Source organism: Lygodium microphyllum, unplaced genomic scaffold (genome assembly GCF_053477565.2).
Source record: "Lygodium microphyllum isolate KBCC unplaced genomic scaffold, Lygodium_microphyllum_v1.1.10 scaffold_31, whole genome shotgun sequence".
Lineage (NCBI taxonomy): Eukaryota > Viridiplantae > Streptophyta > Polypodiopsida > Schizaeales > Lygodiaceae > Lygodium > Lygodium microphyllum.
In genome coordinates, this window is record NW_028229514.1 from 16519477 (window position 1) to 16531553 (window position 12077).

At 36.0% G+C, this 12077-nt stretch overlaps 1 protein-coding gene across 1 annotated transcript; it reads left to right on the top strand.

Moving 5' to 3' along the window:
- Positions 1-2740: 2740 nt before the first annotated feature.
- LOC148009361 (uncharacterized) lies at positions 2741-3498 on the top strand. Its single transcript, XM_087673543.1, has 5 exons — positions 2741-2746; positions 2869-2922; positions 3014-3106; positions 3189-3260; positions 3338-3498. The coding sequence occupies exons 1-5, from the start codon at positions 2741-2743 to the stop codon at positions 3440-3442; spliced, it is 330 nt and encodes a 109-aa protein (XP_087529669.1). The 3' UTR covers positions 3443-3498.
- Positions 3499-12077: the final 8579 nt, after the last annotated feature.

Here is a 12077-nt window from a genome sequence, read left to right on the forward strand (position 1 = left end):
CTTATGTAAATTATTATAAGAGGAAATTTTTCACTTCAATATTTAAGTTATTAGAAATGGAACTAGATGGTCTTTTGCCACATGAAAGAATGCTTATCCAAGTACATGCCTATCTTGTTTTACCTGATGGTTATGCTTTCACTGATTACCAGACACTGTGTTGTTATTCATTTCATGAGAATGGCATTGTGGAGGTTTGTTCAATTGAGAAGGCAAAGGAGATGTGAAAACTTTTTGAAAGAGATGATTCCCAATATCATTGTAACATAATGATGCGTGAAAAAGGCATTTTAATCACAAAAAAGAGAAGAGAACGTAGGCCCCTTTCATCAGAAGAGCAAAAATATATTGCGCAATTTCTTGGTCTTCAAGAGAATGCACTAGTAGAACATCTAGTTACCACATATAGAAGAATTCTTTATAATGGAGAAATATACAAGATCGCAGATGACATCGTGGTTAAAACTGACACTTTTTGTAGTACGTTAGAAAGTATAGGTCATTGGAAAGCAAGACTCACTAAATTTTTTTCCATTCAATGGGATGGAGAGTATTACACATTTTTTAGTGGAGAATATTACAAGCAATGCATAACTGTAAAAGAAAATGAAGAATGCTTACTTATAGATCCAATCATGGGAATGAGTGTACTACAAACTCAACGAATTCCATTTACATGGGATTGCATAAGACCATTGAGTTCTTTATTGCATAAGTTTGTTCCTTTACCTTTACATAATAGACTTGTTGCATATGAGGTAAAAGATCTAATTCAAAGAACAAGATTATTACAAATAGGGGCAGTTGGTTGTATACCTCCTTGGTTAGAAAAATATGATATTGTGTTGGCAAGAAAACATGATGATGACATGGATGGGGAGTACATTCATGCAATGATAAGAGAGGTAAATTATGAAGAAAAAATGTGCAAATTGTCATGGTTGAAGTGTGATCATAATAGAAGTACATGGAGAATTGATATTGATGAAGATATTTGGAGGGATTGGAACTTGCGTAGCATGGTAATGTGAAACTTTGAAGTTACAAAGAGAAGGAGAGTAACATTATCAATTGGAGAGTCTATAGATGCTCCAATAGTGTGGAGATCACGTGATGTAGCTTGACTGCTTTAGAGAGAGAGTGTGTGTGTGTGTTGCATTCTTGGAGATCCAAATGGGTGCTAGTAGCATTGGTCATAATGGACAACATTATCTGATCGCTATCCCATTGTGTATATCATAATGCTTTATCTATGGGTGTTTGTATATTAGGACTGTATCTTGTGGATATAGCTCATGTTATGTCTCATGTATAGGTAGTTGGACCTTTGTGTGTATGTGTGTAGGTGTGCATGTGTGCATGTGTGATTATTGGTATTTCTTTTTATAAAGAATGAGAAAAATTCTTGCTTGAAGAATATTAATGTATGTATATAATCTCTTGTTTGAGGAATACTAGCATATAAAGTTGTAAATTTGATTTTACCTTATATCTTATTTGATTTTAGCTTGTCTCATGGTTTGTATAGTTAGTTGTATATTGTATTGTTGTATGGTGTTTTTCTTTAAAACTTAAAATCCCATTAAAATCATTGAGAGAGAGAAAAAAAAGAGTGCGATCATTGTTGTATGCTTTTTATATGATTGATTGATTCTTTATTGGTTGAATATTAACATAGTTTCTTGATTTAATTTTAGCTTGTCTCATGGCCTCCCCAGATCAACAAACTCTAAATTCAATGATGCAAACTATCATCACTCTCCAAAAAACAATTGAGGAATTGAAATCAAAGAATGATAGTTCTAAACAAAGAGTGAGCACGAGCAAACCAGTTTCAATACAAAGTAAAAGAGTCCAGGTGCCACCTCAAAAGCAAATCAAGAGTATACAAATAGGGGATGTATCTCTGATGAAGACTCCTACATATAACCAGATTTTCAAACCACCTAAAAGGATTAGTCGAGAAGACCAAGATGAGTTTGGAAAACCATTTTTACCAAAATACTATCGAGATACGCAAAGTGTTAAGTATTGTGCTAATAACAGAAAAGTGTATAATTGGGTCAAGAGCCATGAGATTGGCAAGGATTTGCGGTTTCATAATAATAAAGATGACAATCATAGAATTTTAGAGATCATAGATCAATACTATGATCAAATTTTACCCCTTGAGTTTCCTGGTGCTACTTACCTTTGGAAAAAGGAGGATATATATATGTACTATCTTTCTGTTGCTCAAAATCTCAGAAAGAAACTCAAGAGGAAAAGATCATATTTGGTGGATATATCTTTGGTAAGCATACTTATTTATCAAAATTTTCTTACCATAGATTATATACATAAGAAATTGGTACTGATTGGCACAACTATATTTTTTTAATAGAAGAATCATAGCTTGGAGCAAGTAGATATGCAACAAAAACCGATGAGATTTGCAATTTTCATCTCAAGTTTAATTTTTTCTATTGTATAATTTTTATTATCTTAATCTTTATTATAATCAAGTCACTTTAAGTTTCTTAGATATATTTAGCTTTCATTATATTTTCTCTAAAATTTTAGGATACAAGTGATGAGGTGTATTATCCACAACTTATGGTGGAAGAACAATGTATCTTTTCTGAGAATAGTGCAATGCATGTATACACATCGTTCACTCATTTAAATATTTTAATATTTGGAGTTTTTAGTTTTTAATATTGACTTCAATTTTCTTGCTTGTACTAATTGGAATCTCACAATGATGGTCCGCCTCTTGTTTCAATTTTTGCTTCCAAAAAATGTCAAAAAAATAAGGAAATGGTTAGTATACCTTGGTTTGTAGTCTTTTTCCATTTGATTGTCTCTAACACTTAACATATGTTTCAGGACTATTTAAACTCATATCATAGTTTTATGGAGCTACTACAAGGAATTCCATCTGTATAAGGAATATATACATATATTCTTAAATTTTTTATACTTTTAAATTAAAAGATATTTCATTTTAAGTTTTACTTTTCTTGTATTATAGGGTTCATATAGCAGTGAACACTCTCTTCCACAAGATATGATCCAAGATCCTAAGGAGGTTGAAGTAGCATGGAAAAGTCTTCGTGTACGAAAGGTATGATTAGCCATCTCTTGATATTTTTATTTAATATATGCATTCAATAAATTATATCTAATTACAAACTTATTGTGATAAGATGAGCGAGAAAATGCAGCAAAGCAAGCAACAACAAAAGGAGAGTAAGGCTAAAAATAATAAGTTATCTAAGGTACTTCTTTGCATTTCTTTTTACTAAATGTGGCATGATTTAATTTTGTTAACTTTATTTTCTTGTCTATACTATAGGCTCTCAACCATGTTGAGCCATCAAAAAGTGTGGATCCTTCTAATATAGAATTGCCATCAAGAACTTCATCGGTAACTCAATGCTATCAAATATTAAGACAATAGAGTAGCTAATTAACTTATGATGTAGTATCACACTAATCTATGTTGTATTTCTAAAATGCAGGTTGCTAATGCCTTTGAAGAGGAAGACCAAGAAACCATTCTCCTCAAATATTTAGACATCCAATCCATTGATGAGCTATATGCATCCTTAAAATCTACATATGGTGTTATTAAGAGAGATCCTACTTTTTTAGGAGGACGCAATGAGCAAACATTGCCAACCATGAGAAAAGCTCTCGTGGATTGGTTACTCTATAGAGAGAAAATTCACGTCACAAAAAATCACAATAAACCTTTGAGTATTGATGATATATGCATCTTGAATTGACCTCTTTATTAATGAAGATAACAACTTTTAATTCTTTCTATTATTTTAATTTATATTTTTAATCATAATAGTAATTCTTAAAACTATTTACATGATTGCAACTAGTTTTCTTATAAATAAAAAATACCATATGATTAGTTCTAACTAGTCTGTTTATATAGTAAAATTTCACTACATGGATAACTAGAGAATTTTGAAATTCCTATACAGGAATATTTTACTATATCACTAACTTGTAAAGTGTTCAACTTTTACTAGTTGAGACTTTTTCTAGATACTTTGATAAGTATCTAGAAAATTTCTCTTTTTTTCTATATGGATAGGTGTCTAAGGACAATGTTATCCGCAATTTCATCTTATTTGAAGAAAATAATGTTGTCGTCCTCAAAACAAGATGATTGTTGCATCTCAATTTTTTCTTCAAAAGTCCAAACTGCAATTAACAACAATAAGCAATGGTGAGCTTGAGCTAAATGTCCAACCCCTTCTCGGGTGGCCAAAGCTTCACAACAGCTTTCGTCTAGGACTCTTCAATGCACATGACTATATGGCCACCATGAGCATCACTTCGAGTGGTCATTCACCACAAGTTACAAGCCACAATTACGCTTCTTGCCTTCTTCAACCGCTGCTATCTATGCCATGATAGAAGGGAGCTCCAAGCAATCATGGCAAGCAATCCAGATTGGCAATCGCGATCGAGACTTCCTCCACCCTCGTCACCCCAATCCTTTTATAACCAACTCGACACCCTCGAATTGTCACACGGTTACTGAAAAGACGTAGCTTTGTTTCCAAACACTCTTTCATATTTTCTTAGTCTTGACATCAATAAATACACCATGAATGTCGTGCACTCAAATACCAATCCTACTATGTATAGTGAAAATGTAAAAGCTTGTAAAATATCATCGCTGAATTTGCAATCCAACTAGACAATCACAACCTTATAATGGATTTTGCATTGTATACATCATCTTCTTTACTTCTTTTCGACTTATCAAAACACCACTTGGACTTTCTAATGTGCAAGCACTTTGACCACAGACATTAGCTCCAAGATTCACATGAATGTAGCATATGTGAGAAGCCTTTTTTATTGTAGGAACACACAGTTTGTACTAAAGAATAATCAATGACATATTTGGATGTAGCAACTTTGATCTCTCAAAACATTCTTGAAGATACATCAAAATGTTGGTCTTTTTCAGTAAGTTGGTCAAATTGAACATCACGAGTGTCTTAAAAGCTTGTGAAGGAGTATAGTCCCTGGAAATGTCATGAGATTCGGTTTATAAACCCTTCCTAATGTTGTCCTTGAATGAGTGACCACAATTTACATCTCTTTCTTTCTCCTATAGTCCAATCTTTTCCCTGTCTTGAGAATAGATGATTTCAACAATGTCCATACTGTGATTACTTGTCCTTGATACTTCCTTCATAAGCTCCACTATGGTGTACGAATCCTTGGAGTCTTCAAAATGAACATTCTCTTCATATGAATCTTTTTCGAGGCAATGTGCCCTAGCAAAAATATGCTTTGGAATAGAACTTCGTACTCATCCACTCACGATTCAAGATCAAATGCAATGTCAAATCTGTGATGTGCAACCAATCAAACGATATCCACACAAAAAATTATGAGTGCACTGAAAAGAATGTGCCTAGCCTAACTACATGTGCTCATGCGTCATGTGAAATACAAACAAAAAGACACACACAACGGAAAATAAATTCCTAATGACGTTGACTAATGTGTTTAAATTCTTGGCAAAAAGTCTGCCCCCAGGTTCGTAGTGGCGAACGCATAGTGTCATGACACCATTCGCCCGATAGCCGGCCCCTTCGCCAGCACCCGCCCCATTTGCCTGACGGCTACCCTATTTGCTGGCACCTACCCTATTCGCCAGATGCCCCGCTTTCATGGAAGTGCTAGTCACCACGTTGCTCTAGTCGCCCGTCCTCTGCTGACACAGGTGCCGCTGCCCCATTCGCCCAAAAGTGCCAGTTGGTGAGCACCTCCTCCCTCATACCTCCTCTCCCACCGTGCCTCCTCTCCTCCCTTCCCTCTGCTCCAACATGGCTGCCCCCCAGGCGGCGATTGATCGCCTGCCCGCCCAACTCTACCCTACCTCCTTGCCCACCCCTCCAATACATATCCCCCTCGCCCCCCCTCCCCCCCCCTTTTGCATTTATTTTAAATAAAATAAACAACCACATAACCATTTTCTCCAACCATAACACACATACACATATTAAAAAAACAAAAAAACATGAATAAATTCATTAATTTAATAACAACAAAAAAAATGACGGATCACCGTCCACCTCCTCTTTAACCCACCACAAAAAAAAAACAAAAAAAAGCAAAGAAAAAAACCAACACTACAAAGTAGTAAACAAACAAATCCCACCTACACCATCACACACTCAATACCATCATACATTCTCACACAAAAATTTTATTTTTTAAAAATAAATCATTAAAAAAAAACAACAAATTAAAAACCTACCCCTATTTCATTACCACAACTTTTCCCTCACCTTACTCCCTCGATTGTTGGCCCCGCGTTTCTTACTTAATCTTCCATGCATGGCCACTCTCTTTGTCTATGTTGTGGGTCTGTATGCATTCTTAGACCTTGTTTGCATGGGGTCGGGGGGGGGGGGGGGGGGGGGGGGCGAGGGTTTCCACCTCGAGCTATGTGTTTGTGATTGCGGTTATTCACACGCGAGGACGCGCGTGCAATTTTTCTGTGGGGTGACGTGCTAGTTGATGTTCACACACATTTGACATGCAACCCATTCTTGGGTTTTTTTTAATTTTTAAATCTCTCAAAATTTAAAAACACATTAAATATTACAAATATACATAAAAAACCATAAAAGTACCATATATATATATATATATATATATATATATATATATATATATATATATGCTAAAATAATTCAATAATTTTGGAAAATTTTCAAAACTTTTCCTAGCTAAAAATGTCAATAAAATTTAGAAATTCATTCAAAACCTTTAATTTCATGAAAGTTTATCCATAAATGCTTGAAAAATGGTTTAAAATTTTAAAAAAATCCAAATAAATTTCAAAAAATCATAACATTTTTTCTTTATATTTTTGGATCATCCGTATGATTGGGAACCAATTAATTGAATAAGAAACCCTTAATTAATGTGTAAATTCTTTGAAATTTTCTTTTTCACTTCAAAAATGGCTAGACAAATTCTCAAAAATTTTGAAAAATCTATTGGACCTTTGTGCTTCGCTTTCAACCCACATTGGTGAATAATATATATATATATCAATCCAAAAATAATATCCAAATTTATTAAGAGAAAAAGTTCATAGAACAATCCTAAATTGACAAATAAACCGAAATATACATAGTAGAAACAAATTCAACACATTTCTTGGACATCATTGAATGAAAACCTGAAAAAAAAACATTTCACCATTTATTAATAAATATTTGCCATGGTGTTTAGTTTTTTTAGCTTATGTTGGCGAACTTTTTCATCTTGTTGGATTATATTGTGCAGTCACCATAATCATAGAAAGGGTCTCCTATCAAGGCTCTTTGGGTTATGGCTGGCTCACTAGTAGACTGCAACCAAACTTTGAAAAAGAAGGAATCTGCAAGGTGATAAGCTTCGTTTTTTGCTATTCTTTTATAGGTTTTTTTGGGGGCAAAAAAAAAATCATATTTTTTAGAAGGTATGTAATTGCATCAGTTTTCCGACTTCTATGTTGTAAAGTAGTTAAACAGTTGCAGCCAAGAGTCATGGTGGTCCTTAGCACCTACATCCTAGACAAGAAAAATAGAGGATGGATCGATTTGCAGCAGTAATAGAGGCTTGCCACCTACTCTTGTTTCCTATCTTGTCTTCTATTCACATTCATTGTCTTGCCAGGAGACAAAGGTTTTGACAAAACTGACATTCAAAATGTACTTGTATACACATCCCTCTCAAGTATTTCTTTTCTTTTCTTTTTTATTTTTGCTATCGCAAAACCCACAATGAATTATTAAAAGGAAACATGATCACCATGATTTTCACACACATCCGTGGCAAATACACATATTTTTAAAATTAAAATCAACGTGCCGCTCACTAAGCATACGCTTCATGCACTACAGACACATTTAATTTTAATTAAAAATGAACTAGTCATCACCAAAAAGTACGCACTAACAAAAAAAACTCAACACACAATTCATTTTTAATAAATGAATTTACATTTAGAGAACCTCAATCAAGTTCTGAAGTTCGGTGGCGCTAAAAGCATAGTTTCAAACTTAATAATTTTTAAATTAATTAGAACAAGGAACTGCTATTTTCTTTTTAAGGTTTATCACCTAATAAAATTTCACCTATTATTAATAATTTACTTAAAATAAATCCTTCATTATATTTATTTCCCCTAGATTGCACATTTCCCTACTTAATGAACACGCTTTGTGGGGATGGGAACGGTGGAGTCTTGTCTAGTTCCTCTTGTCGATGATGGTCAACCAACTTGAGTGTGATGTCGGTTTAATAAGTTCTTATCTGATTCTATTTTTTTGTTTTGCTCATTTTTTCTGCTTGATACGGGGATTTAGGGTGTCTGTTCACCGCAAAGGCCCAAGGATGGATTCAACGGCTCCTCTTCGTGATGGCGGCTCCTCTTCACCCTCTGTACACTTCCTCCTCTTTTTCGCAAATGGCGACGGCGGCAGTGAGAAGCTTTCCTTCTCCCTCTTTCTCTCTTTCTCTCCCTCTCCCTCTCAAATGCAAGACGGAGTTCACTTTCCCTTTCGCTCTCTCTTTCGTTCGTTCACCCAAAATAACACACTCGGGTTTCGGCCCATATTTTTTCATCTGAGTATAGTCACTATTTGCGTCGCATTTGTGATGCAAATAGTGATGCCGCTAATTTGCGTCGAAAAGCACCGTTTCTATGCCTTCGTATCCTTGTAGTGTCTTTCGAGTATTCAAGGTGGAGTGCTGATGCTTAAAAGTAAGATACCAGCAAAAATGAGTTGCAATGCGAACAGTGGTATCCCTAGAAGTAACATGTACTCTAGCAAAATGGAGGTAAGAGTTCAAACATGTTGTAGAGGTATCCCAAGACCCTAGAATAAAAGGCCAGTTAAACATTGGTCCTGTCGTAAAATCATATAATGTCCATTGTCGTCGACGAAGTATGTCACTATCATACCCTGGGGTATCCATCACTGTCTGAAAAGGAAGGTTAATGTAATCTAATGGAGAGGGAAATGGAATAAAAGGGGAACATTGTAATGGAGGATAGGATAGATCATAAAAGGAAGGTAAATGAAGAGATAAAGAAGGTGGAAAAGATAGAGAATACATCAAAAAGGTATGAAGGGATCATGCTAGAAAAACAAAATGAATAAGAGGAACGGTAGGTGGAGGTTCAGAAGGAGTAGGACATAATGTAGAATCAGCAAATAGTAAAAACAGGAATATGAGGAAAATCAAAAGGGGTAAAGGATAAAATAGGAATTGTGTCATGACTAGATGAAAGAAGAGAAACATAAAGAGGGAAACTATAAGACATGAGGGAATAAGAAAGAAGATCTGTAGGATCTAAGGAATAAATAGAACAATGAAAATTAAGGTCTTGAAAAAAGGACTCAATAAATAACATGTGATCAGCAATAAAGCTCAATAACTGAGATTGTAGAGGCTGGATATCAAATTTATGAAAAAAAAAATTTGAGTCGACGAGGCTCCAAAGCAACATCCTCCAAAGGTGGATGCTAAGCATGTCCCTGACACCAAAATGTTTGCTCATGATAGGCTTGCAAACTCTTTGCTAGCAGAAGCTCAACTGAGTGCATATACATCACTACCTGTAAGATGACATCTCCCACATAAAAATTCAAATCTTCTTCATCAGATATCTATAAATGGCTTGTAAGATACATGAAAGATAGTAACTGGATCTCATGGGCAATTAGCTCATCCACAAAGCAATAAAAAAATAGCTCTCAAGAGATCCGCAGGCCACAGACCTGACCATCCATCCTCTAGAGGCTCAAAATCCACATTGCTTAATGATGTGACCTAAAATGGACCGGCACTCGCCATGGCACTAGCCGGACCTCATGCATACGATAGAGAACCCCACCACACGGCCTTGCAAGCCAAGAGCGTCTAAAACTCACTTTGCACTAAATGCTTATGACGATTTTGCATTTGTATCCAATATGTAGTCCAACATTCATCATCCCTTCTCCTCAGAGGGAGATCCCATAATATATAGGCATAATGCCTCGTAATAGACACATAGGGAAGCACCTCTTGGCTAATTGCCGCAGCTCCATTACGACTCTCCTACACCTCGGGGATTAGCCCCAAGATGCGTCGCTAACACATATAACATTTGCACAAACTCCACTCTTTCATAATTCAACGTTCCACGAGGTTTTGATTTGCCTCACAAAAGAGATCCCATAATATATAGGCATAATGCCTCGTAATAGACACATAGGGAAGCACCTCTTGGCTAATTGCCGCAAACCAAAAAATTATGAAAATTCTCTGACTGCCGTCCAGTGGCTCTTTTAAGCATGTCTGGGGCATTGCCGCTTAAAATCGTACTGATTGCCACCTCCGCCTTCAATGAAGTCTATTTTTCCCCGGATATTCGTAATTTTTGGCTATTTTTAAGCACTTCTCGGCATAAAAAATCATATGTCACTTAAGGCTATATATAAAGAAAATCTGTGTTGGTTATATTTCACCCAAAAGGAAGGAGGAGGTGACACCAATTCAGTATAACGGACAAAATCATTTTTCATACAATCCATACGCTGCTAAAGACGTTCAAACTTAGATGAGAATCCATCACATAGTTTAGCTTTTTGTTGCAATTAATCAAGCTCCTCTATAGAAAACAAAGCATAAGATACAAGAGGAGGAGGAGAAACAGAAAGAATAGCCACTCTTGGTTAAGTTCTTCAATAAGTTTCTTTTGGGACTCTACAGTTTCCTGAGAGTGCTACAACTGTTCCTCACTAGTAGCAAGTTTACTAGCCAAAGTGACCATTTCCTCAAGGGCAGATTTTTTCTCAATCATTAGAGATTCATTCTCCTCCTCCAATTTAGCAATCTTAGATTCCAGCTCTTGAATAGTTACCTTCTGTGAATCCATTAAGGCTGTGGTAGTAGTCATTTGGTTATGGATATCACTGAGTGTAGCCCTTTTAGAAGACAAATCCTCCAATGCCTTACTCAACTGACTGGTTAAGGAATCCACCTTGTCTTGCATGAAAGTGTAAACACTTGTGTACAGTATCTGAAGACAAGAAGTGAGGGAGGTTTCCAGAGTAGACTGGACATTCAAAACCATTTGGGGAAGCATGGGTCCATATAATATGGTTTGTAAAGATGAAAGAATCTACAAATCTAATAGTCCTTCCTTTTGGTCTACAAATAGATTGGTACAGGAGAGGAATGAAGGAAGGACACTACCAGAAACAATAGGAGTGGATGTGTGTACCACGGAATCTAGTACAGGAGGATTGGAAGGACCCTTCGTGCAAAGGCGTTTCTTGCAAGAAAACACAATAGACGACTCTTCATCTTTTGAATTAGGTTGCATAGGTGGAGGAGAATGAACTAAAGATGTAGGTTGCACTGGTAAGCAGGATTGGACACTAGAACACCACCAGGAGGAGGTGAAAAAGTGAGGATTCTCTGTAATAAGGCACCATAGGAGACATTACTTTTTTGACCCTTTTGTACTCACTAGAAATGTTGGTCCATCTTGGATAATAGGAATCCTACCCAATTGAACTTAGCACCCTCTAGAATCTTCACAAAAGTTGTGAACAGTTCTTTGGATAGATACTTGGATACAGACTTGCTCGACATAAGCTGGTCCTGTAGGAACTGACATAGCTGTTCCTGTAGGAACTGACATAGCTGCTTCCATATGGGAAAAGAGATATGGGAAACAAATACCCCTGGACTATTAATGAGTTAGTTAAGGAGAAAAGGGGTAGAAATTTCCTTCTTCATCAGCGTAACAATCTCTTCAGCAGTGAGTAAGTGGTTACCACTGGCCACAAATGAAGCAGAAATGGGCAAGCATAGTGCTTCACTGATATTAGCTACAGATAAACAGAAGGTGCAGTTATAAACCAAACCAAATTGGTTTTTGTAAGAAGCCAAGAAGGAGTAACAAAGTTTCTCATCCACACACGGCAATGTGAGGGCAACAAATGGGCAGAGGCCTGCATGTCGGATGCAATCCGCCTCTAAAAGGAGGGAATAATCAT

Bases quoted from the DNA above. Each gene is read 5' to 3' on its own strand.
- LOC148009361 (XM_087673543.1), top strand. The intron at 2,923-3,013 runs GTATAAGGAATA...CTTGTATTATAG, and splicing joins TACTACAAGGAATTCCATCT to GGTTCATATAGCAGTGAACA. The intron at 3,107-3,188 runs GTATGATTAGCC...TATTGTGATAAG, and splicing joins AAAGTCTTCGTGTACGAAAG to ATGAGCGAGAAAATGCAGCA.